Source organism: Babylonia areolata, chromosome 17 (genome assembly GCF_041734735.1).
Source record: "Babylonia areolata isolate BAREFJ2019XMU chromosome 17, ASM4173473v1, whole genome shotgun sequence".
NCBI classification, from domain to species: Eukaryota; Metazoa; Mollusca; class Gastropoda; order Neogastropoda; family Buccinidae; genus Babylonia; species Babylonia areolata.
The window spans coordinates 19,433,291-19,460,806 of NC_134892.1; the positions used below are offsets into that span (position 1 = coordinate 19,433,291).

Below are 27,516 nucleotides of genomic sequence, written 5' to 3' on the forward strand. Positions count from 1 at the left end.
TATTTTCATGTTGTTGTTTTTTTGTTTTTTTTACCCTTTGCGGAAACTGTAACGCATGTTATTGTAACCATGAGAAGCGTCACTGCCATTACTGTAAACTTCTTATAATTATCAATATTAAACGAAAAAAGTACAATACTATTTCCATTGGCCCTCTGACATTATGGCGTAATTGTGAGTTTGGTATCAATCCTGAGTGTAATGTTTGATGGCAAATAATGGTCTGTCTATCTATCTATCTATCTATCTATCTATCTATCTATCCAGCCATCTATCTACTATCTATATGATTATTGATCTGTCTGTCTATCTATCTGTCTGAGTTCCAATTTACACAGCTCCTGCAGACATACCTATGAGATGAAACGTTGGACGCCTCTTAACAAATTGAGTCTTATTTTATAACCTTTTTCATTTCTATCTATCTATCTACATAGATATCTCTGACATTGTGGTGTAATTATATGAGTTTGGTATCAGCCTTGAGTGTAATGTTTGATGGCAAACAATGGTCTATCTGTCTATCTATCTATCTATCTATATTGCTGCTCATTTTGATTGTTCTTGCAGGTAACGCGGTATCACCGAGTGATGAGTATCCTTTCTTTAGTAATCTGTGTGTGTGTTTGTGTGTGCATTCGCGCGCGCTGAAACTGACATGAACTTAACAGAAGTTATCAATAAAGCTGCGACAGCTGCGGTTATCTTATCATCTAAACAACAACAACAACAACAACAGCAAAAACCGATTAATTTTTATAACTTAATTTTCAAAATAATCATCTATTAAAAACGTGTTCCATAAAGCTTTTTTTTTTTCAGACGGAATTCACCGCATTTCATAAATCAGGTTAGTCCTATTAGCCAGTGGGGGAAGGGAATTTATACCCATTGTATTCAGGGCTCGGCTGAGGAAGACAGCGCACAACCATTATCTTCCGCCGTTTTAAATACTTCCCTGACCGACATCAAGGCACATAATCACACTTGGGAGTAGGGAGGGGAACAGCAGTGAAGGGCCTTTCACCAGGCCCAAACGGCGCATCGAACTCTGATCACTGATGAACTCTGGATCAGAAGTAGCAGTAGCAGTATCAGTAGCTCAAGGATGCGGCACTGCTTTCGTTCAAATCCATATACGCTACACTACAATTGCCAAGCAGATGCCTGACCAGCAGCGTAACCAAACGCGCTTAGTCAGGCCTTGAGATAAAAAAAAAAAGAAAAGAATAAATAATAATAGATAAAAAATGCTAATACTACTAATAATAATATTTATAAGGCGCAGAATCTTGATTAAGTCAACTCTAGGCACACACACACACACACACACACACACACACACACACACACACAAACGCCTAACCGAACCAACCTCGGCGCCTTCATATAGGCTGTTATCTTTTGATTCTTCCCCGTGTCAATACAGGAATCTTTAGTGAGCGATCTTTCTTCTTTGCTGCTCCTCACACCTGGAACAACCTTCCTCATCATATCCGTGCATCTGATTCTGTCTCTGCTTTTCGCTCATCACTAAAAACTCATCCTTTTTAAAACCTATCTACAAGCACTCTCGGTTTTCTTGTTCTTCAACACCACCCATGTCACCTCACTTCGGATGTATGTAGAGTGGGAAAGGGAGAGTGTGTGTTGTGGGAGGGACGGGTGCCGGGGAGAGGGGGGGGGGGTGAGAAAGAGCGGTCATGAATAATTTGTAATTTGTAACATTTTTCTTTCATGAAAAGCGCCCTGAGCTCTTAAAGAAAAAGGGTACTACATAAATGAACATTCATGATTATTATCATTATTGAAGGCAGTCCAGAACAAAGAAGGGAGTGGTGAGACATCTGATTGGTTCACATAGGAAGAAACTCGCCACTTAAAACAGACACAAATCATTGTGTGCTTTGCCTTTGGGAGAAATGACCTACAGTTGTTGTATCTGAAGGACCTAAACCCCACTCAATCTATCAACTCCAATTTTAAGAGCATTTTATAGTCGATTGATAATAACACAATAGGTTCTCCACTGCTTGTTCTTTCTCAGTTGTCATATCGTTATCTTTAATAACCTGTTAGGAATGGTCAATAACTGTTCATCATTATCAGAAGTTACGATAAACAACGCTTCATATTAGCCAGTGATCATTGGCCTGGTGTTGCTTGGCTCAAACAGAGGGCGGCAGAATGGTTAAAACGCTCAGCTGCCGACACAAAGTCCCTGAGGGTGTGGGTTCGCGCCCTTTCACACAAGTTTGACTGGAAAATCAAACTGAGCTTTTCGTCTTTTGGATGAGACGATAAACTGAGGTCCCGTGTACAGCAGGCACTTGGCGCACTGAAAAAGAACCCATGGCAACGAGAGTGTTGTCCTCTGGCAAAATTGTGTGAAAAGAAATCCACTCTGATAGGTTCACAAATAATTATATCAGCATGCACTCAAGGCCTGACTAGCGCGCTGGGTTATGCTGCTGTCAGGCATCTGCCTAGCAGATGTGGTGTGGCAGATATGGATTTGTCCAAACGTAGCGACGCCGCCTTGAGAAACTGAAACTGAAAGAAAGCCGAGCTGATGACTGATTCCCTTAACATATGTTTACCTCCCTTGCCTTTTTTCCGAGCCTCAGAGATAATGTGAAAAGATCAATTGTTTACCAATGTTGTAGCTTTTTCATTTATTTATTTATCTAATTTCTAAGATGTGATTTCGTTCTCGTTTCGAATATCATCTTTGACAGAAAGTGTCAGAAAGTCTTCAGGTCGGGTTTGATCTTCCAAGAGAACACCACTAGGTTGTCAGGTTGCTTTGGGCATTCAGGGAAAGCTAGACAGGTGACTTTTTTTTTAAGTGAGGAGGAGTTGTGCAGTCCCTTCCCCACTCTCTCGCCTACCGACGCTCAGAGTCCCACAGGTGCAGATACTGCCACGTGTAAAACGGCGTCGGCAGGTGCAGGTTTTTTCTTTGGAGTTCCGTCTCCTAGGAGGACTTCCAGCCAAGGATAAGAGCTCCCCCTGCCCTTTGGTCATCGTCTTCCGCCTTCACAGCCGTTGGGAAAGGTTTCCTCATCCGCCTGGGCCGTCGTTGGGAGACTTCACATGCGGCAGGTAGTACTGGGTTACATAGTACCAGTAGCAAGGGTTATGCCCCTGATCTGACATCTAAACAATATTAGAGGCAGAAAAAAGTCCCGCTGACATGACCTTGACAACCTCTTCAGGTCGTCAGTGACGCAGCAAGCCAACTGTGACACCCTGCTGTGGGTAAACGTTATCCTTGTGGTCCTGACCATCGCTGCTTTGTTGATCGTCTGCCTGGTGCTGTTCCTCAAGCCAGACAGGTAACTACAGGGTTCTCAAAAAGATAAGGAACACTCTTTCACAGTTTTCCTTTTTTGGAGGGTATGGTGAACCGATGCTGAACTTGGGGCAAACAGTGGTGCATGCGGTCAGTGTTATGAGCACCGCACACAACCAGAGTTTCATTTGCATTTACACATCAATCTTATAGAATGAAAATCCCCTTTGTTTGCCAGTGTAAACCATACCCACCTTGCATGATGTAGATCATCTGTCCACTTCTTATGAAATATAGACCTACTTTTATTTGTATTTGTATTTCTTTTTATCACAACAGATTTCTCTGTTGGAAATTCGGGCTGCTCTCCCCAGGGAGAGCGCGTCGCTACACTACAGCGCCACCCTTTTTTTAAAAATATTTTTTCCCTGTGTGCAGTTTTTGTTTTTCCTATCGCAGTGGATTTTTCTACAGAATTTGTTGCCGTGGGTTCTTTTACGTGCGCTAAGTGCATGCTGCACACGAGACCCCGGTTTATCGTCTCATCTGAATGACTAGCGTCCAGACCACCACTGAAGGTGTAGTGGGGGGTGGGGGGGGGGGAGAAAATATGGGCGGCTGAGCCGTGATTCGAACCATCGCGCTCAGATTCTCTCGCTTCCTAGGCGAATGCGTTACCTCTAGGCCATCACTCTAGGCCATCACTCTAGGCCATCACTCTAGGCCATCACTCCACTGAAGGGGTCCTTAACATTTAATGAAGTCTGTATGATAAATGTCCATGCTGCTGCCTGCACTAATGCAGTGTTAAATATTGGTGATCAAATGGTTGATGTTTTGCTTGATCGATGGGTCGATGGTTCATTTCTCTGTGCATTTTTATGATGTAATTGTTATCATTTTGATTTGGTTATGATCTGAAAACAAATATGATGATGACACCAATAATGGTGACGATGGTGGTGCTGTTTGTGGTGCAAACGATGATGGTTGTGGTGGCTGTGGCGATAACAACGACGAGGACGGTTATGATGATGATGATGATGTGAGGTCGGGTGGAAGAGGAGACAGACAGACAGAGACAGATTAAACTAAAGGAGTTGAGATTCAGCACTGGATACTCTTTAAGCCAGTTATGATAAACGTTCGATATTTTTTTTATTTATGTATCCATTTATTTATTCATTTATTTGTAATGATGATGATAATGATGATTGTTATCATTATCATCATGATAATTATTATTGTTGTTATTATTGGTGTTCTTCTTCTTTCACATCCTTTATTTTTTACGATGGGGACAGCTGAGTTCGGATTTTGTGTGATATCCGGCCCGTCATGAAGAGCCCTGATGTTGTGTCGTCCATGTCAAGTATTTGGATACACACGTTAGTAAATAAATAAATAAATACATGAATGAATAGATAGATATGTAAAGAAATAAATACATAATGAACAGATAAATAAAGAAGCACACAACCAACGAGTGTACACACTGTGGCAGCTTCACCAGACGGCTGATCAAGCCCATCTTCGGAGGTCTGTGGCCCGGAGCTATCGGAGATCCAAGAGAGAAGTTTCCAGACCGCAACAAGTGTGATGGGCAGAGTGCCAAGATTTTACCAGCCTACTTCTACAACTTGGTACCTATCTATCTATCTATCTGTCTATCTGTCTATCTATCTATCTATCTATCTGTCTATCTATCTGTCTATCTGTGTGTCTATCTATCTGCCTATCTATCTATCTGTCTGTCTGTCTGCCTGTCTATCTATCTATCTATCTATCTATCTATCTGTCTGTCTATCTATCTATCTATCTATCGATCTGCCGATCTTTCCATATTGCTGCTCGATCTGATTGTTCTTGCAAATGACGCGGCATTACCGAGTGATCAGTGATCTTGCTTTAGTAATGTGTGTGTGTGTGTGTGCGCGCGCGCGCGCGCGCGTGTGTGAAAAATTAGACATGCATTTCTCGATATCCCATGTCAACATATGTGCAGACCTGCTAGTGCCTGAACCCTCTTCTTGTGTCTGCGCAAGCAGAAGATCAAATGCGCACGTTAAAGATCCTGTCAGCCATGTCAGCGTTCGCTGGGTCATGGAAACAATAACGTACCCAGCATCCCGTATGGTCGCCTGCATGGCGGGGACAAAACAGTCATAGACGTAAAAATGAGGCCACTCGTGTACATTCAAGTGAACGTCGGAGTTGCAGCCCACGAACGAAGAAGAAGAAGAAGAAGGAGGAGGAGGAGGAGGAAGACAGAATTTGTATTTGTATGTGTATTGAGGTGTGCCTGTGTGTTCGGTGTTTCTGCCCAACACAGACAATGGCGTTGACCATCGCTGCTTTGTTGATCGTCTGCCTGATCCAGTTTCTCAAGACAGAAAGGCAGTTAACCACAGCGTTCAGAAAAAAAACGTCGTGGACCACTCTTTCACAGTTTTTTTTGGGGGGGGGGGGGGGGGGGGGGGGGGGGGGGGGGGGAGTAGGATATGGTGAAATGATGCCGGATGTTTGGCAACTAGTGGTGCATGCAGCCGATGTTATTAGTGCCACACAAAACCAGAAAGGGGTTCTTGTATTTGCACTCACGTTTGCCTTTGTTAACTCACTCAGTACGGCCAGTCCTCTCTTCTCCTCTACACAGACCCCTCGGATGTCCAGTGGGTGTCTGAATGACCCAACCTTTAGCTTCCGTCGTCAGAATTGTGGTATTCTTTGTAACATTCACGTCTTCAGTATAAGAGCCTTCCGCTTGCAATATTTTGATGATGGTAATTGGGGTGAAACGCTGTTAACGTCCTTTCTTTCTCTTTCGCCGTTCGTATGGAAAGAGTTAACGTATGAATAGCATCCCCATCTGAACATTCATGTGCTGGAAAATGTTCGTCTTGTCTACCACTCTGTTTCTGGCTTTTCTCTGTTCCTTCTGTCGTCCCTGTTGTCTGCCTTGCTGGTCTCCCCCTAATTTCTGGACAGCCGTGAACATTTTACGGGGCCTTTTTCAGGATTTGATCATTTGGAACTCTTACTGAGATGTTCTTTTTAGTTTTGTTTTTCTTATTTTTGCGCCTCTATTTATTAGACACTTCTGTACATGATGTTACTGAGTTGTGTGTGGCTCTGTCATTGACACACTAGTCTGCACGATGCCACATGATTCTGTGTGCTCTGTAATTCACACACTGTGGACACAATGTCACTGAATTATGTGTTACTCTGTCAGTGACACACTTGTGTACACCATGTCACTGAATTATGTGTGACTCTGTCATTGACACACCTGTGTACACCATGTCACTGAATTATGTGTGACTCTGTCATTGACACACTTGTGTACACCATGTCACTGAATTATGTGTGACTCTGTCAGTGACACACTTGTGTACACAATGTCACTGAATTATGTGTTATTCTGTCAGTGACACACTTGTGTACACCATGTCACTGAATTATGTGTGACTCTGTCAGTGACACACTTGTGTACACCATGTCACTGAATTATGTGCAACTCTGTCATTGACACACCTGTGTACACGATGTCACTGAATTATGTGTGACTCTGTCATTGACACACCTGTGTACACCATGTCACTGAATTATGTGTGACTCTGTCATTGACAAACCTGTGTACACCATGTCACTGAATTATGTGTGACTCTGTCAGTGACACACCTGTGTACACCATGTCACTGAATTATGTGTGACTCTGTCATTGGCACACCTGTGTACACCATGTCACTGAATTATGTGTGACTCTGTCATTGACACACCTGTGTACACGATGTCACTGAATTATGTGTGACTCTGTCATTGACACACCTGTGTACACCATGTCACTGAATTATGTGTGACTCTGTCATTGACACACTTGTGTACACCATGTCACTGAATTATGTGTGACTCTTGTCATTGACACACCTGTGTACACCATGTCACTGAATTATGTGTGACTCTGACATTGACACACCTGTGTACACGATGTCACTGACAATGACAGGGAATGACGACACGGACAGAAAGACCTACAGACAGGAAACAGTGTCATGTGTGACACAGACAGACGCTCCACGTGCGGGGCTGTACAGTATAATGTAGGTACAGTATTATATTGTGCAGTCAGGGTACAGCATCATACAGTGAAATCATGATACAGGATTACACAGTGCAACCAATGTACGGGATCATACAGTGTAATTACTGTACTGAATTATACAGTGTAATAATTGTACAAGAATATACAGAGATCACTGTACAAATGATTATACAATGTAATCGCGGTACAGGATTATACAGTGTCATCATGGTACGGGATTGTACATTGTAATCATGGTAGAGGATTATACAGAGTAATCATCGTGCATAATTATACATTGTAATTAAGGTACAGGATCATGTAGTGCAATCATGTTACAGGATCATAGTGTAATCACGGTCCATGATTATACAGTGTAATTAAGGTACAGGATCAATAATTGCAGTCATGTTACAGGATCATAGTGTAATCACGGTACATGATTATACAGTGTGATTAAGGTACAGGATCAATAATTGCAATCATGTTACAGGATCATAGTGTAATTACTGTACATGATTATACAGTGTGATTAAGGTACAGGATCAATAATTGCAATCATGTTACAGGATCATAGTGTAATTACTGTACATGGTTATACAGTGTGATTAAGGTACAGGATCATACAGTGTAATCACGTCTGTTGCTCTTCCACAGGGCAGGAAGGCAGCCTTTCAGGACAAAGAAGACCCAAAGAAGGATGTTTCAAATTCAAAGGTAAATGCAACGCTGTAGGGAAACCCACACTCATCTCTGTCTCTGTCTCCTTCTGTCTGTCTGTCTCTCTCTCTCTCTCTGCCTCTCTCTCTCTCTGTCTCTCTGTGAAACTGTGTGTGTGTGTGTGTGTGTGTGTGTGTGTGTGTGTGTGCGTGTGTGTGTGTTCGTCTTCAGTTTAACGTCTTTCCACTTGAAGTGTGTGTGTGTGTGTGTGTGTGTGTGTGTGTTTGCGAATGCATTTTTGCATGTGTGTGTTTGGATGCCCTTGTGAATTATTTATGCATGTGTGTGTGTGTGTGTGTTGTGTGTGTATGTGTGTGTGTGTGTGTGTGTGTGTGTGTGTGTGTGTGTGCGTGCGTGCTTATGACAAGTTCTCAACATAAAGAACATGCTCACAGAATAACTCATTCAGGGCACTCTTCGTTTTTCCTCCACAGACCACAGACCGGCCACCAGACCGTGAACCAAATCTGACGGAAGAGGCTACACCAGATCAGCCTCTGTTGCTCCCTGAATCCCCCAGTGTGAGTGTCTGTCGGTGTGTGTGTGTTTGTCTTGATGTGTGTGTGTGTGTGTGTGTGTGTGTGTGTGTGTGTGTGTGTGTGTGTGTGTGTGTGTGCATGCGGGCATGTCTATTTGACTGGCGCAATAACCGAGTGGTTAAAGCGTTGGACTTTCAATTTGACGGGCCCGGGATCGAATATCGGTAACGGCGCTCGGTGGGTAAAGGGTGGACATTTTTTTTCCGATTTCCCACCTCGACCAATGTGCATACCTGTTAGTTCCTGAACCCCATTCGTGTGTGTATGCACGCAGAAGATCAAATACGCACGTTAAACATCCTGTAATCCATGTCAGCGTTCGGTCGGACATGAAAACAAAATACCCAGTATGCACACCCCTGAAAATTGAGTATGGCTGCCTAAATGGCGGGGTAAATGAACAAAACGGTCATGCACATCAACTGTTACTTCGTCTGTATGAGTGTGTAGTGTGTGTGTGTGTGTGTGTGTGTGTGTGTGTGTGTGTGTGTGTAACCTGATTGAATGACACAGGAAACAATGACGAGCGCCCAAATGGCAGCCGTCAGTCGGCTCTACCCAGGTGGACACTGTTGTGTAAAAGACTCAATGTTTGTAAAATGCTTAGAGCTTGGTCTCCGACCGAGGATAGGCGCTGCAAAACTACTCACATCATCATCACCATCGTGCGCAGTATAGAGATACGATGAAACTAACTTGACTTAAAATAAAATAAAATAAAAAGCCCCTGACAATGATGGCCTAGAGGTAACGCGTCCATCTAGGAAGCAAGAGAATCTGAGCGTGCTGGCTCAGCCGCCGATATTTTCTCCCCCTCCACTAGACCTTGAGTGGTTGTCTGGCCGCTAGTCATTCAGATGAGACGATAAACCGAGGTCCCGTGTGCAGCATGCACTTAGCGCACGTAAAAGAACCCACGGCAACAAAAGGATTGTTCCTGGTAAAATTCTGTAGAAAAATCCACTTCGATAGGAAAAAACAAATTAAAAAAAAATGCACGCAGGAAAAAAAATACAAAAAAATGGGTGGCGATGTAGTGTAGCGACGCGCTCTCCCTGGGGAGAGCAGCCCGAATTTGTTGTGATAAAAAGAATTACAAATACAAATCAGAGCATTCTTCATTGTTCTTCACAGGAACCACCACCAGGGGGACAGGACACACGTCACGGACAGGGACCAGGGGGACGGGACACACGTCACGGACAGGGACCAGGGGGACGGGACACACGTCACGGACAGGGACCAGGGGGACGGGACACACGTTACGGACAGGGACCAGACCGTGAAGAACATCCCATGACAAACGTGACGTCAGCTCCGCCTGTGCCACACCAAGCTGTGGAGAGTGCAGCAACCTCCTTCACCACTGTCAGTGTCTGTTGGTGTGGTGTGTCTTTTGATGTGTGTGTGTGTAGGGGGGGGGGGGGTCTGGGAGGTGTGCGTGTGTGTGTGCGTGTGTGTGTGTGTGGATGTGTGTGTGTGTGTTGATGTGTATGTGTGTGCGTGTGTGTGTGTTGATGTGTGTGTGTGTGTGTGTGCGCGCGCGCACGCTCGTGTGTATGTGTGTGCGCGCACGCTCGTGTGTGTGTGTGTGAGTGTGTGTGTGTGTGTGCACGCACGCGCACGCTCGTGTGTGTGTGTGTGTATGTGTGCGCACGCTCGTGGGTATGTGGTGTGTGTGTGTGTGTGTGTGTGTGTGCACGAGAAAGGAAATAAAGAGGCAAAGAGAGGCTGACAGACAGGAAGACAGAACAGAGAGACGCACACAGATATATCGGCACCCAGTTCTACTTCCATGCGTTTCATAGTTGTGTCCGACTATGACCATCAGAACAGCAGAGGAGGTAACTGCTGTTCCAACTATCTGGGCTACAGTTTGATGACAGTGCAGAGTGTCTTGCCTAAGTTACATCCCCACTCTCTCGGCCAAGAGGGTTTTAGGACAGTCGGCGTCGGGGATGGTTCCCAAAGACCAACTGGCCCCCGAAGACTGCAGCGCTAAGAGCCAGTGCAATTGTGCCACCTAGTTTGAGAGTCACAGTCCTTTCATGAATAGAATGCATATTGTCATTGATGACAGACTGATTCCTGCACACCCTTTCCTTTACCAAGGTACCAGCACAGGGGATGACCACACCTCAGTCATCACAGACAGGTGGGACACACAGCCCTGCAGCTGGTCAGTCACAGCCACCCTCAGGGACTGGGCCTCAGGTACACGCAGTGTGTACTTCGACAGGGGGTGGGGTGGGGGGAATGGGGGGTGGGGGCCAGGGATGGGGTGAGAGAGAAACTGTTTCTTTATCAGGTACAGTGTGTACATCAATGGGGGGGGGGGGGGGCGACAGAGGAACAACTTCCTTCTTTAACAGGTACAGACAGTGTGAACTTCAGTAGGGTGGAAGGGGTCGATTGACACAGTGTGTACATGTATGTATGAATATCTATCTATCTATCTGTATGTATGTATGTATAATTTTTCTTCTTCGTTCGTGGGCTCCAACCCCCACGTTCGCTCATATGTACACGAGTGGGCTTTTTACGTGTATGACTGTTTTACCCTGCCGTGTAGGCAGCCATACTCCGTTTTCGGGGTTGTGCATGCTGGGTATGTTCTTGTTTCCATAACCCGCTGAATGCTGACATTGATTACAGGGTCTTTAACGTGCGTATTTGATATTCTGCTTGACTGTACACACGAAGGGGGTTCAGGCACAAGCAGGTCTGCACATATGTTGACCTCGGAGATCGGAAGAATCTCTTCCCTTTACACACCAGGCGCCGTTACCGAGATTCGAACCCGAGACCCTCAGACTGAAAGTCCAACACTTTAACCACTTGGCTATTGCACCCATCAGTGTGTACTTGTGGGGTGGAAGGGGTGGGGTCAGAGAGAAACTACTTCATCGGGGGGAGTGGGTGCAAGTGGTGGGTTGACACACAATGTGTACTTCTCTTCTTCCTCTTCTTTGTTCGTTTGTTCACTCGTACGTAGACGAGTGGGCTTTTACGTGTGGGATGGGGCGAGAGAAACGCCTTCTTTATCAGCTACAGACAGTGTGTACTTCAAAAAGGGGGGAGAGGGGTGGAAGGGATGGTTGGGAGAGGAACTACTTCTTCACTTGTTTAGGTATCTTAATTAAGATCTGGAACGTTTCCAGTCATTGGCTTTGATGTGTGAAAAGCACTGGTGTGTGTGAAAGGAGGATTGTTGTAGTGATGATGGTGGTGTTGGCTGTGGTGATGATGGTGGTGATATTTGTGTATGTGTACGTGTTCTACTATGCCTGTAGAATATCGCTCATAGCGTAAACAGAAACTCCAAGTTAGAGCATTATTCCTTGTTAAAAGACGACTCAGAGAGCCAGCATGTGTGTGTGCGTGCGTGCGTGTGTGCGTGCGCGCACGCGCGTGTGTGTGCACGTACACGCCATTATGCCCGAAGAAGTGCACAACACTATTGTCCTCAACCCTGACTGGAGCCGTGCTGGTTACAGGAACAGAAGTTGCCTGATTCTTCACATGTTGCGACACCATCCACAGAGGACGAGGATTGGTGTGACGTCAGAGCTGGACCATCATCAGCTCAATTGGAACACGTGGAGGCTTCCATTCCTTTGTTGACGGTGAGCTATACTTAGTGGTGTGCCTTAGAAGGTTATAACAACACCAACAACAACAATCATCGTCATCATCATCGTAATGATCATTTTTCTTCTTCTTCTTTTCTTCTTCTTCTTATTATAACAGTGATGATGATGATGATGATGATCGTGATGAGGAGTAGAAACCCGATGATGTCTTTCCTAATGGACCATCTTTTTATATCAAATAGTGTGGGGGTGGGGGTGAGAGGGGGGCGGGGGAGGCATGAACACACATAAGTGTTTACACCTCGAAACATAGTTAAATCCTTTTTTTTATATCTTTACATCATAACTCCATTAAAATAACTACCTTCTACACTGATTTGAAATATGCACAGCATACAAACTGTTAGAATATACTAAAAACTCTTTGTCATGTAACTTATATCAGTTGCGAAATACTTGGAAACGTTCATGCTTTTTGTTGTTTATTATATTGTTGTTTTTGTTGATGATGATGATGTTGAACACCTGGTATCGTGGATTAGCAGAGAACAAAATGTTTCTAATCAGCGTCTTATGTTCCTGTGTACAGTTTGGTGTGGAACGTGTAATGTCCCGAAGTTGTGTGCCTTCATGTTTGTTACTGAGCCAGATATACTGCTTTCGTTCTGTGTTTACCGTGGACAGTGCTCATTGTCTGTTTTGATCAAAGCCCAGTAAGCAGCTGTGTCTTGAGATCACGTGGGGTTTGATGGATGTAAGGCTGGGAACTAAAGGATGATGACGACGATGACGATAGTGGTGATAACTGACTGGTGGTGATGATCCTGATGATGACGATGGTGAGAGTGAGGGTGAATAAAGCTGGTGATGTGGTCTTGTGAAAAGCAGGAATGGTGCTGATAAAAGGTGTCTTATCAGTTGAAGTAACACCTATAATTCTCGCCTTTTGTTAATTATATCACTTCTGTGCAGGGGGGACCGGGACATTCGGCTTCAAGTGAAGAGCATGGACCTGGTGGTGAAAGCAAGCAGCAAAGGTCTGATAAAGGATCTAAAAAGGGACATGAAAATGCGGACAAGAAAGCTATGAAGGAGAAACAAGAAGCGGAAAAGAAAGCTAAAAAGGAGAGAGAAGAAGCGGAAAAGAAAGCTAAAAAGGAGAGAGAAGAAGCAGAAAAGAAAGCTAAAAAGGAGAGAGAAGAAGCGGAAAAGAAAGCTAAAAAGGAAAAAGATAAAGCGGAAAAGAAAGCTAAAGATGGGGAACAGAAGAAGTGAAAGAATGAGAGAAAAGAGCTAAAGGGCTGACACAACACATAGAACCAAGTACTAAGGAAGGAGAAAGAAAAAGACAGTTTGTTGTTCAAGAAAAAAGAGAGAAAGAGACAGGAATGAGAGCTGAAGATTTTTGTGTCGTTTTTTTGTTGTTGTTGTTGATGTTTTAAGCAGATGAGAAGACAAGACGCAAGAAACAAACAACAAACAAAGCAGAATGACATCAATTGTTTCGTTTACACGTTCATTAACTGAAGTTCGCTATGTTGAACATTAAAAAGGTGTTTCTCTTCATAACCAAAACGTAGGGGTAAAACAGAGGGGAAAAAAATCTAAAACGGAGACTAAAAAAGCAAAATAAATACAACAAATAACGATTATGCAAATTAAAGATTGCATACAAAAACCTCGCATACATTGACCATAGCTTATACATGGAAAGAGCCATTTCACGTATGCATTTGATCATATGATGTGATCATTTATGCGGTTTGAGAAACATTAACAATCACTGTGTTGTAAAGACAGCTACTTTCTGAATCTTCCACTTGAGTATTGCATTGCTTTGTGTTTTGTAAGGCCAGGAAATGTTCCTTTTATATACAAGTATGCTGAGACTGCATTTTTCAACTTTACATCAACAAGCGTACATTTTCGCAAGAAGTATCAATACAAACGTTTTACACAAACATACTGTCATATTTTCAGTTATTTTCAGTTGGTACATGGTGCATATTTTACCATTAGTTACTCTTTCAAACTACGCCAAAGAAGTTTTGACTGCTCGCATCTTCAGAATGATTGTGTGCTCAGATACGCTTTTAGTTACACACACATGAGGAAATATATTATTTTACAAGTCCTATTTCTAACACAATTTTAATTGCATGGATTTTGTGTCACATACGTATACGGTGCCAGCTGAACTTTTTCTTGATGTGATATCTGCTTTCAGTTTTTCAGGCTAGTTTAGAGAAGAGTTTTGTTTGAGGTCTGAATGTTATAGAATAATCCAGATCCTTTCGGTACAGAACAGGTCGTACTTCATGTATAGTGTGTACAATTGCTTAGCATGCCCAATATTGTTGTATGTATGCTTTGATGTATATTTTCCAGCTATGAATTATATTAAACACACATTCCTACCATGTTTACTGTTGACTTAGTCTTGTTTAGGAAACGTCCCCTCACTTGTTCAAACAAAAGGACAATGGAGCAAGTGCCCTGATTAATTAACGTTTATAATTCACCATTTTAGTTGCAATTTCAGTAGTTTCGGTAGAATATATCGGTATTTCATTGAAATTTTTTTGTGAAGTTGGCATTATCCAAGAATGAAGAACTATCTAGGCCATAATTCATGAGCCCTCGTATGTACCCAAAACAAATTACACACATATATATATATATATATGTGTGTGTGTGTGTGTGCCTGTGTGTGTGTGTGTGTGTGTGTGTGTGTGTGTGTTACCTAATCGCTGATTTATCATCTTCTGTCGCTATGATACTGCTAATCTTTTCTTGTTTACTATTCCATACAAACCCGAAACACATCGTTTGTAGATTATTCACAAAATCATCCAGGAGATTAAATCATAAAACCCATATAATAATTATGAATTGGTTTGGACACTGTTTATATTTCTATACTGATAGTAAAACATACCTTCGGTATGCAGCTTGTTTCAGAATTCCATGTTACATTCATGTTTTCCATGTATATTTTTCTGGTTTATTTTTTTATGCCCAGCCAGATCGCTTGTGTTTTGTCTGCATTGATTAAGAATAATAAAACATTCAGAAAGTATAATAAAACTTTTTTTTTAGACATAACTATTTGGAATGGATCTTCCAAAGGGTATCTCTTCCCCTTTAATCATTAACTGATGGTCATCTACAATTTGTGTTTATTGATATTTAAAATATAGTCTTTTAAACCTCTTCTCTAATAATAGAACCTATACACCTGGTATTTCCGAAGCATACGGAAGGAATACATTCAAACGATGTGGCTCGTCTGGTACACTCTCAGTACGATGGCAATGCTGCCAGTTTGACGTTTTTGAGTCTTAATATTACTTTTATGAAAATGATCATCAAAATTAGAAGTAAAAAAATATTGCAATGGAAAATGGTTGTACGTATTCACTGCTGAACCTATTGCTATTCTGATGGACTAAATTTAACTATCATTACATATCCTTACCGTTTTCTTCATATTTTATTTTGTGTTAAGAGGAGACATAAAGGCATAAACTTATCATCTGTAACATCGGGTTTTTGTGTGTGTGTGTGCTTTTGTTGTTGTTGTTGTTTTTATCCATTCGAGGTTCTGGTACAAAGTTTCGTTGAACTCCTTTACATTGAAGACTCTTTGGAAATGAATGGTTAGACAGAACTGCAAGGGAAGATGCAGTTACGAGTGCTATCCACCTGTTTCAACTGTGTCACTCCATTCGTTATTTACGGAGCTCCAGGTGTCATAGCAAGAGCTGAAATCAATGTATTCTTTTTCAGTCGCGTTATAAAAAGGATGACATATTCATGTTTTGAAATTACAATGTTATCTACTGCTTTTTTTGCATATTGTTCTGTTTGTCTTCGGGGTTGATGTAAATGGTGTGTTCAGTTTCGAAATAGCTTTGTGTGTTCTGTTGGGTGATAAGCAATGAACGCAATGAAAATGGAGAATGTTCCAGTGTAGTAAGTGAACTGTTTGTGTGTTCTCTGGAATTTAGAAATACACCTTGTTTGTATTAGTTCAATGTGCTATAATCATGTGAACTTTATAAGTTGGTGAATTATTGTAATATGTTGAAACGATGTTGCACAGTTGACAAGTTTTTTTTTGCATTGCTTGTGTGTGTTTATGTAAATACTAGTCGCCTTTGATAATGTGATTAAGACAGACAAATCGTAATCTGGGTCCATGATTTTGAAAAAAAGAAAAAAGAAATCCACGATGTATTCAGACAAGTATGCAGATGAACTTAGATCTACATTGGGATATGAGAACAGGTTACATTTAGACCATTCATCCTTCAACGACAGACGAATGCATGCAGAACAACGTGAAGGGTTTACAAAAGGTAATACCACTTCATACCAGCGGGCATGTTTGACTGAAGAAATGTTTTTAAAAATGAGAGATAGTGCATATTAAGTACGCTACGCCTGGCTTATCATTAAACGCATAAAGCGTTGTACTTTCTCAATCTCAGGGTCCCGGGTTCGAATCTCGGTAACGGCGCCTGGTGGGTAAAGGGTGGAAATTTTTCCGATCTCCCAGGTCAACATATGTGCAGCCTGGTAGTACCTGAACTCTCCTTCGTGTGTATACGCAAGCAGAAGATCAAATACGCACGTTAAAGATCCTGTTATCCATGTCAGCGTTCGGTGGGTTGTGGAAACAAAAACATACCCAGCATGCATACCCACGAAAGCGGAGTATGGTTGCCTACATGGCAGGGTAAAAACGGTCATACACGTAAAAGCCCACTCGTGTACATACGAGTGAACGTGGGAGTTGCAGTCCACGAACGCAGAAGAAGAAGAAGAAACACATAAACGTGCACAATGAACAGCTTGAAAGCACTGTGTTTTAGCCAAATACTTTCTTATTCAGTGTTCCGAAAACGAAGGCTGTATATTTCCCATTGCACAAAATGGAAGTGACTGTGCAAGAAAGCACCTTGCACAATAAACCACTGTGTGCCGAAAACTCAGCATAATTTCACCATGCCTTCAAAAGGAAAACTGCAGTTTCCCTAGTGGTCCTTAACATTTTGCGAACCATGTATTTCAATGATTTATTTGGTGTATGTGGTGGTAGTTTTTAATGGTTTATAAAAACATATTCTGGGCTTGCATATATTGCCCATGGCTTCACAAATGTGTCAAATTCCATGGGGATGTATGCCCCTTCAGCATCGTAATGAATGTTTATTGACATAGTGCATGAACGTTGGCTTTACTTTGATTATGCTTCCTTTTTTGTTTGATTTGCTGTCAATAAATTTCCGAAACGCATCCATCAGTGTTTGTTTTGCTGTCAATAAATTTCCGAAACGCATCCATCAGTGTTTGTTTTGCTGTCAATAAATTTCCGAAACGCATCCATCAGTGTTTGTTTTGCTGTCAATAAATTTCCGAAACGCATCCATCAGTGTTTGATTTGCTGTCAATAAATTTCCGAAACGAATCCATCAGTGTTTGTTTTGCTGTCAATAAATTTCCGAAACGCATCCATCAGTGTTTGATTTGCTGTCAATAAATTTCCGAAACGAATCCATCAGTGTTTGTTTTGCTGTCATAGTAGAGTGAAAAAAACAAACAAGTAGCACCGATGTATGTATGATTCAGAACGAGTGTATCACAATTCAAGCATTTTTTGTATCCTACAAATTCTGTCCAAATATGTACTACATTATTCTAATCTCACGGAGGCTATTCGATGAATGTGCTGTGCTGTGATGTGATGTGATGTGCTGTGCTGTGTTGTGCTGTGCTGTGCTGTCCTGTCCTGTGCTGTGTTGTGCTGTGCTGTGCTGTCCTGTCCTGTGCTGTGCTGTGTTGTGCTGTCCTGTGCTGTGCTGTGCTGTGATGTGCTGTGCTGTGCTGTGTTGTGCTGTGTTACCTGATATGGCTCTGTGTTGCCTTGTGTTATCTCGCAATGCATTGTATTGTATTTCATTGGATTGGGACCATGATTGAGTTATTTTCGTGTGCGAAAGAAATGCACCCACATCTCGAAGCAATGTCAGTGAATCCACGTGCGTGCGTGCGTGTGTGTGTGTGTGTGTGTGTGTGTGTGTGTGTGTGTAACTGTCTCACACCAGCTCAGAAACTCAGACTCAGTCCCATCCCGTTTATTTGCCAACAAAATGATTCACATATACATTATCATACCAAAAGCATACAACGGTACATAATTTCATATTTTCCGTTCACGTGCAAAACATGTATGGATTAAAAACAATGTGATAAAAAAGAGGAGCTGTGTCACAAAGTCAGAATCGATTAGCTGTTTGGCTTCTGATCCATTGTTCATCAATGATCATGATTCAGGGCCCTGTTTCGGCATGTTGTTGTACTCTTGGGAAAGGAACTTTAATCCGATTTTTCTCGCTCCATCCAGGAATGAATGGGTACTATGGTTATGTTGGGTAAGGTTTAAACGGCGGAAGGAGAGGATTGGGCCCCGCCTTCCTATGCCGAGCCCCAGGCACAGTGGACATGGATTCACTGTCTGGAAGGTTTTTAAACTTTGAGTGGAAAGCTCAAAGCGGTGGTAAGTTTTTATTGTATTTTTTAACCCTTGATTTGAAGGAGGTATTAAAGTGGCGATAGCTTTGAGATGGCCTCAGTGGTCGTCGAGGCTCTACGCACCATAATTTTGATTTGATTTGATTTGATTCACTGTCCCAATGTCTCTAGCAAGCTATGGGATCTTTAATGTGTTTTTTTAGCAAAATAAATCCCCAAGGTCTTTTACTGAACGTATGTTTTCACCTGAATTGATAAGTGATGATTGATACTGCTGAGTTTGTGGGAAGCTGGTTTTTGTTCCGTTTATATTTCCATTGTGACTTCTGTAGTAATTGTATTATCAAATGCAGCTGCGGAAACGACAGAGCCTCTGTGTGTGTGTGTGTGTGTGTGTGTGTGTGTGTGTGTGTGTGTGTGTGTGTGTGTGTGTGCATGCGTGCGTGCGTGCGTGTGTATATGTGTGTGTGTGTTTGCGTGCGTGTGTGTGTGTGTGTGTGTGTGTGTGTGTGTGTGTGTGTGTGTGTGTATGTGTGTGTGTGTGTGTCTGTGTGTGTGTATGCGTTTGTATGTGTGCATGTGCATGTGTGTGCGAGCGCGCGTGTGTGTGTGTGTTGTCGGGTTTTCGAAGACAACAAGCCACAGTATGACTGATAAGCGTTTATCCCCGAAAACACCAATCAGGCAGCTGATGGTAATAATGGCTGCACATTATGGATTGAAACGACGGATTGCATGGCATGCACAAAGAGCATCTAAAGCGTACATATGAACCTAGTTATCGCTTTCCTTTCTCTCTCTCCATTGGCACACACACATACTGTGTATAACATATATGTTAACTTTTTTTGTGTGAAAGAAAAGCATTTTTATGCATAGCAATTCAACCACATGGCAAACAATACTAGAACGTCTGGTTACAATAAAAGATAAGATTTGTACATACATTCATATATACATTTATCAATAGACATTCGGATGAGACGAGAAACCGAGGTCCCGTGTGCAGTACGTACTGAAAAAGAACCCATGTGTTGTCCTCCGGCAAAATTGCATAGAACTCCACTCTGATAGATACATAAATACATATGTAAAGTCTGAGCGGGAATGTTATTTGTATTTGTATTACATTTTATTACAACAGATTTCTCTGTGTGAAATTCGGGCTGCTTTCCCCAGGGACAGCGCGTCGCTACACTACAGCGCCACCCATTTTGTTGTTTTTTTTCCTGCGTGCAGTTTTATTCGTTTTTCCTATTGAAGTGCATTTTTCTACAGAATTTTGCCAGGAACAACCCTTTTGTTGCCGTGGTTTCTTTTACGTGTGCTAAGTGCATGCTGCACACGGGACCGTCGGTTTATTGTCTCATCCGAATGACTAAAATGTTGGGTTTGTAGCTGGTCAGACATCTGCCAGACATTTGTCTGAACGCAGTGACGCCTTGACAAACTGAAGCTGAAACTGAAACTATGGCACAAATAAAAAAAAATCCATATAATTCATTTGTGAATGAACCATTATGTGTATATCAGTTCAGTTAGTTAACAAATTCAGAAAAAAAAGTAATGACTGCCACTATGTGTTTGATATGAGTACGTATGTGCATATGTACTGTAAAATGGATAAAATAGCACTATAAAATCATTTACTAATGTAGCGTGTACCCAAGTGGTTTTATCTATATTAAAGGGGACAGAACAAAAGAATAAATAATTGTGATTTACTGAATTAAAGGATAGAAAAGAATCCTGCACACAGGCCAGGAATATATAGCAGGCCAGTGACAAAAGGGTTTTTCTATTGTTTTATTTACAATAGTTATGAGAAAATAAAGAGAACATGAAGACAAAAGAGAAAACAGTGCACTGATCAACACAACAACAAATGTCATTAAGCACAACATGTCAGCACAAATGAATAGTAAAGCACATGTATATATATTGCATGGAAAGACTACCACTCAGTTTGGGATAAGCAACAACATAAGATAAGATAATGCATATGTGTGAACCCAAAACACTGACATCAAATGAGATTTCTAATACATTTGAATAGTGTAAATAAAGTGGTTAAAGCTAAGCTGATATAGTGAAAATACACTGGCAGTATAGATTAGGTAAAGCTTATACTGTGTCAAAGTGACTTAAATGAATCAGTTTATCGTGTAGCATTATTCTGGAGTAAGCTGTATAGAGAGGGCATGATAACTGAATTGTAATTAACAGACTGTGATACATATCAGATGGTTTTAACCAATAACTGATATTAATCAAACGCTATTTTATAGTCACCACAACAGAATACTACACACATCTTAGAGTACTGAACACACTGTAGTGGCATAACTGATATCAGCATGTAAAATAATACATGAATAGTAAACAAGATAAAATCAGTGGCTTTGATACAATACTGGCAACCTGAGAGGATAAATAGTAAGTGCTCAATACAAAGATTGGAAGAGCTATCATGGCTTAACTATTAAGTGGTGAATGAACCTATACAAGTTATATGTTGCATCAAAGCAAATATCAACATAGCTAAGCTTGTGCTCAATATATAAATCTCCCCGGTGGAAGTGGGATAATTTACCTAACCTTCATCAGTGACAGCAAATGAGAAAGAACGTGTTATTCCCCAGTACATTCTCCAACAAACTATTTATGTCCAGAGACGTCATTGACTGTGACGTTGAAAAGAATTAAATGCAATACTGCTATCAGCACATGATGACATGGTGATTATTTAGATCAATCATACCCAAGCTGTGACTACATGTCAAAGCAATAACTGAACAAAGCAATATCAACATACTCATATGAACACAAGTACTGTATCAAAGAATACAATTTACAGATCACCAGCACATTTTACACACTGTACTTACAGCGATATGGCGATGACACCAGCCAGCCGTTGCGGGAACACACATGACATACACTGTATGCAACACAGCTTGAGAGAGAGAGAGAGAGAGAGAGAGAGAGAGCAGGCTCTAGCCAGTGACTGGCCAGGTGGAAAAGTGACCAGCAATCACCCACTCCATCTGTTTATGCAAATTAAACGAACTGCACTGATGCTAGCGTGGCCTGTGAAGTGAATCAGCTCAAATCCCCCTAAATTTGCTTAGCATTGTGTTTGTGACAAGGTGTTCAATGACAGATTTCTAAATGATTCCTGAACCTATTTACATCAGATAGGTCGCAAAAGAAAGGGCTCAACACCTACTTTTTAATGAGTATAAAATGAAGTGTTGATTATTTAAGATGAATTTATAATCTTAATTTAGGTCACCTGAACTGGTCAGTTTTAGTGAGCTCATCGCGGAAAATTATGAACTGCGTTAAATCAATTTGACGTAGGCAAACACAAATGGTATGGATTTAAAAATGGAATTGTGACGATTCTGCCAGTATATAACACTTGCAGTTTACTGATCCAACAAAAGAGATATTAATTAAATATGCTGCATCAGAAGCACAGATTAGAGCTCACCAACAGCATAAAGCCACACTAGCTGGGGAGTGGTTGTGTGACGAGGAGGACAATATTGACGTAAGTTTAGCGTCAGTTGAAATATTTAGATTGACGAACAATTAAACTGAAATCAAGCATACTGCTAACTGTTTAAAGTGTGTGTGTAAGCACAACGTATATAATATAATGAACGATACAGAGACTTGATTTAACATAATTATGTTTAGAGAATAGGTTTAGAATGGGCTTTGCATTCAGATTGGGAATGGCGTCACATATTATGAGTGAGTCACTGAAGACTGGCGTGTTAGCTGCGGAAAAGGCGTCTGCTATTCAGTCTGTGCGTGAAGCAGTATTTTGAAGCCTGAGCTGAGTGCTCGGCTACACTAATTCTATATCCTCATCATGAACAAGAAAACTGTAAACCAATCGACACACTGATACTGTAGCATTAGTTGTCATTTTATTATGTTCCATAATTTATTATAAAACATAATCAACTAAAATGGACAACAAAAAGCATTTACCTGATGCCTGAAAGATAAAAGGACAGAAACTGTACAACTTTCATTATACAAACGCTTTTTATTATCTGAATCTAAGAAGCTTCTAAGAAATATTCTGCTGAAGCAGTTTGTTTGTTGTTTGTTTCTTGCGTCTTGTCTTCTCATCTGATTAACACAACAACAACAACAACAAAAAACACACAAATCTTAAATTCTCATTCCCTGTCTCTTTCAGTCTTTTTCATTTAATAAATTGTCTTTCTTTTTTCTCCTTCACTAGTGCTCGATTTTTCATGTTGTGTGTGCCCTTTTGCCCTTCTCTCTTATTCTTTCACTTCTTTCCCCCATCTTTAACTTTCTTTTCTGCTCCTTTTTTTCTCCTTTTTTGCTTTCTTTTCCGCTTCTTCTCTCTCCTTTTTAGCTCTTTTTTCTGCTTCTTTTTTCTCCTTCATAGCTTTCTTGTCCGCATTTTCATGTCCCTTTTTAGATCCTTTATCAGACTTTTGCTGCTTGCTTTCACCACCAGGTCCATGCTCTTCACTTGAAGCCGAATGTCCCGGTCCCCCCTGCACAGAAGTGATATAATTAACAAAAGGTGAGAATTATAGGTGTTACTTCAACTGATAAGACACCTTTTATCAGCACCATTCCTGCTTTTCACAAGACCACATCACCAGCTTTATTCACCCTCACTCTCACCATCGTCATCATCAGAGTCATCACCACCAGTCATTGTTATCACCACTATCGTCATCGTCGTCATCATCCTTTAGTTCCCAGCCTTACATCCATCAAACCCCACGTGATCTCAAGACACACCTGCTTACTGGGCTTTGATCAAAATAGATAATTAGCACTGTCCACAGTAAACACAGAACGAAAACAGTATATCTGGCTCAGTAACAAACATGAAGGCACACAACTTCGGGACATTACACATTCCACACCAACCTGTACACAGGAACATAAGACGCTGATTAGAAACATTTTGTTCTCCGCTAATCCACGATACCAGGTGTTCAACATCATCATCATCAACTAAAACAACGACAACATATATAAACAACAAAACACATGACCGTTTCCAAGTGTGTCGCAACTGATATATGTTTTATGAAAAAGAGTTTTGAATCTATTCTAACAGTTTGTGTGTTGTGCATATTTCAAGTCAGTGTAGAAGGTTGTTATTTTAATGGAGTTGTTATGTAAAGATATAAAAAAAAGGATTTAACTATGTTTCGAGGTGTAAACACTTATGTGTGTTCATGCCTCCCCCGCCCCCCTCCCACCCCCACCCCAACACTATTTGGTATAAACAGATGGTCCATTAGGAAAGACATCATCGGGTTTCTACTCCTCATCACGATCATCATCATCATCATCATCATTGTTATAATAATAATAAGAAGAAGAAGAAAAATGATCATTACGATGATGATGATGATTGTTTTTGTTGGTGTTGTTATACCCTTCTAAGGCACACCACTAAGTATAGCTCACCGTCAACAAAGGAATGGAAGCCTCCACGTGTTCCAATTGAATTGATGATGGTCCAGCTCTGACGTCACACCAATCCTCGTCCTCTGTGGACGGTGCTGCAGTTTGTGGAGAATCAGGCAACTTCTGTCCCTGTAACCAGCACGGCTCCAGTCAGGGTTGGGGAAAATTAGTGCAGTGTGATGCATAATGGGGTGCACACACACAAACACATGCACACACACGCACACAAACACACACACGCACGCACGAACACACACACACACACATACACAAACACACTTACACACACACACACACAGACACAGACACACACATACACACACAAACACACACACACACACACACACACACACACACACACACACACACACACACACACACACACACAAACATCCCCACCATCACCACCACAGCCACCTCCACCATCATCATTACAACAATCCTCCTTTCACACATACCAATGCTTTTCACACATCAAAGCCAATGACTGGAAACGTCCCAGTTCTTCAGATGCCTAGACAAGTGAAGAAGTAGTTTTTCTCTCACACCAATCCTTCCGCCTCCCCCCTTTTGAAGTACACACTGTCTGTAGCTGAAAAAGAAGTGGTTTCTCTCGCCCCACCCCACACGTAAAAGCCCACTCATGTACGTACGTGTGAATGAACGAAAGAACGAAGAAAAAGAAGAAGAGAAATACACACTGTCTGTACCTGATAAATAAACAGTTTCTCTCTCACCCCACTCCCCCCCCCCATTCCCCACCCCCCATCCTGTCGAAGTACCTGAGGCCCAGTCACTGAGGGTGGCTGTGACTGACTAGCTGCAGGGCTGTGTGTCCCACCTGTCTGTGATGAATGAGGTGTGGTCATCCCCTGTGCTGGTACCTGTGGTGAAGGAAAGGGTGTGCAGGAATCATTCTGTCATCAATGACAATATGCATTCTATTCATGAAAGGACTGTGACTCTCAAACTAGGTGGCACAATTGCACTGGCTCTTAGCGCTGCAGTCTTCGGGGGCCAGTTGGTCTTTGGGAGTTTCAGTTTCACTTTCTCAAGGAGGCGTCACTGCGTTCGGACAAATCCATACACGCTACACCACATCTGTTGAGCAGATGCCTGACCAGCAGCATAACCCAACGCGCTTAGTCAGGCCTTGAGTGCATGCTTACATATTTGTGTACCTATGAAAGTGGATTTCATTTTACGTAATTTCGCCAGAGGACAACACTCTCGTTGCCATGGGTTCTTTTTCAGTGCGCCAAGTGCGTGTTGCACACGGATCGTCTCATCCGAAAGACTAGACGCTCAGTTTGATTTTCCAGTCAAACTTGGGAGAAAGGGCGAGAGCGGGATTCGAACCCACACCCTCACGGACTCTCTGTATTGGCAGCTGAGCGTCTTAACCATTCTGCCACCTTCCTCTTTGGGAACCATCCCCGACGCCGACTGTCCTAAAACCCTCTTGGCCGAGAGAGTGGGGATGTAACTTGGGCAAGACACTCTGCACTGTTATCAAATTCTCGCCCAGATAGTTCGGACAGCAGTTACCTCCTCTGCTGTTCTGATGGTCATAGTCGGACATGACTGTCATACGCATTGACGTAAAACGCTTCTGCCTGTCTGTCACTGTCTGTCAGCCTCTCTTTCATATCTTTTTTATTTCCTTTCTCGTGCATATACACAATACACACACACACACACACACACACACACATACACACACACACACGTACACACGAGCGTGCGCGCGTACACACACACATCAACACAAATACACACACACACACACACATCAAAAGACACACCACACCAACAGACACTGACAGTGGTGAAGGAGGTTGCTGCACTCTGCACAGCTTGGTGTGGCACGGGCGGAGCTGACGTTACGTTTGTCATGGGATGTTCTTCACGGCCTGGTCCCTGTCCGTGACATGTGTCCCGCCCCCCTGGTCCCTGTCCGTGACGTGTGTCCCGTCCCCCTGGTCCCTGTCCGTGACGTGTGTCCCGTCCCCCTGGTCCCTGTCCGTGACGTGTGTCCTGTCCCCGTCTTGGTGGGTCCTGTGAAGAGCAATGAAGAATGCTCTGATTGTGTTATCCTGCCAGGGGCTTTTAAGATTTTTATTTTATTTTATTTTTCGGGAAAGAAACAAAGACAAGAACACCTCCACAAGAATCCCGGCGACAGGTCGAGGGGAATAAACTTCATAAGAATGGCTCAGTGGTTAAAACGTCTGCCAGAAAAGGTGACTCAGTCCTGAACTGGCAACCACCCTGGAGGCGCGGGTTCGAACCTGCTGAGGACCAGGAAACAAAAAAAGGAGAAAAAACACAGAAAAGGCGGCAATACAAGGGCATCCAAGAGTCATGACCTGGGTGCGGCCCGGCCCCCTTAGAGTGTAAGGAGTTAAGGGCCGAAATACTTGTCTGAGGGGGGCTTCTTCTCTGAAGACCTTGTACTGTCCAGTTCTCCCTAGAGTTTCTTGTCACTAATATGGTACGTTTTAGACGTGCTTACTTATTTTCTTTATGAGAGGTTGCGTCTTTGATTATTCTATTATTATAATATAATAATTGATTATTCTATTGGCTTTATAATCCTACAACCTTTTCTGAAACAAGAACTATGTCATCAGCTAAATAAAGAATGAACAAAATGCACAGAATGCACCTCCATGTCTTCGTTGTTAATTTCGTCTAATGCCAGTTCAGTTATAAACATCGAAAATAACACAGGACAATAGGGACCTCCTTGTCAGATGCCCGTCATTCAATCAGTATAATCTGTGAAACCTACACCACAACTCACCCCTGTTTAAACATAATCATACATATTTAAATACACTTCTTCAACTCAAAGAGGATTTAGATTAAACGTATTAAACGTTCTTTCAATGTCAATAAAAGAAAGACAGACAGACAGACAGAGACAAAGAGACAGAGACATCTCAGTACTCAGAATTCAAAATACGAATATTCAGAAAGAAAGGTCTCCTTCTTGCAGTTCAGTATTTACCTGTACTTCCTTGGTATCTCTGACATCATTCTTTTGGTTTTCTATGTCTTGGTGGGCCTCTTTCCAGCCCTAGGGAAGATCAACAAACATATGGTTACACTGTATTATCCTGTACTGTCATTGCGCTGCATAATCCTGTACCGTGATTACACTTTACAGTTATGTCATATAATTACACGGTATAATCATGTACCATGATTACACTATTTAATCCTTTAATGTGGTAACACTGTGTAGTACCACATCATGAT

The 27,516-nt window shown here is 42.1% G+C and overlaps 2 protein-coding genes across 3 annotated transcripts in view; one reads left to right on the forward strand and one right to left on the reverse strand.

Moving 5' to 3' along the window:
* LOC143291720 (uncharacterized) overlaps positions 1–17,616 on the forward strand; it is a 33,382-nt gene extending 15,766 nt beyond the window's left edge. Inside the window, exons 4-12 of one of the 2 annotated variants that reach the window (XM_076601759.1) lie at positions 571–595; positions 3,219–3,338; positions 4,800–4,938; positions 8,037–8,096; positions 8,534–8,620; positions 9,773–10,006; positions 10,751–10,852; positions 12,136–12,264; positions 13,204–17,616. In XM_076601759.1, the coding sequence (XP_076457874.1) occupies positions 571–595; positions 3,219–3,338; positions 4,800–4,938; positions 8,037–8,096; positions 8,534–8,620; positions 9,773–10,006; positions 10,751–10,852; positions 12,136–12,264; positions 13,204–13,506 (1,199 nt within the window). In that variant the 3' untranslated portion in view covers positions 13,507–17,616. The remainder of the gene's footprint in view (positions 1–570; positions 596–3,218; positions 3,339–4,799; positions 4,939–8,036; positions 8,097–8,533; positions 8,621–9,772; positions 10,007–10,750; positions 10,853–12,135; positions 12,265–13,203) is intronic. The other variant, XM_076601760.1, reaches the window with a different exon arrangement.
* Positions 17,617–19,071: 1,455 nt separating this feature from the next.
* The window catches only part of LOC143291721 (uncharacterized), a 28,203-nt gene continuing 19,758 nt past the window's right edge, over positions 19,072–27,516 (reverse strand). Inside the window, exons 8-12 of the mRNA XM_076601761.1 lie at positions 27,266–27,334; positions 26,077–26,310; positions 25,035–25,136; positions 24,253–24,381; positions 19,072–23,318 (exon numbers count right to left, since the gene is read on the reverse strand). Coding sequence (XP_076457876.1) covers positions 23,103–23,318; positions 24,253–24,381; positions 25,035–25,136; positions 26,077–26,310; positions 27,266–27,334 — 750 coding nt within the window. The 3' untranslated portion in view covers positions 19,072–23,102. The remainder of the gene's footprint in view (positions 23,319–24,252; positions 24,382–25,034; positions 25,137–26,076; positions 26,311–27,265; positions 27,335–27,516) is intronic.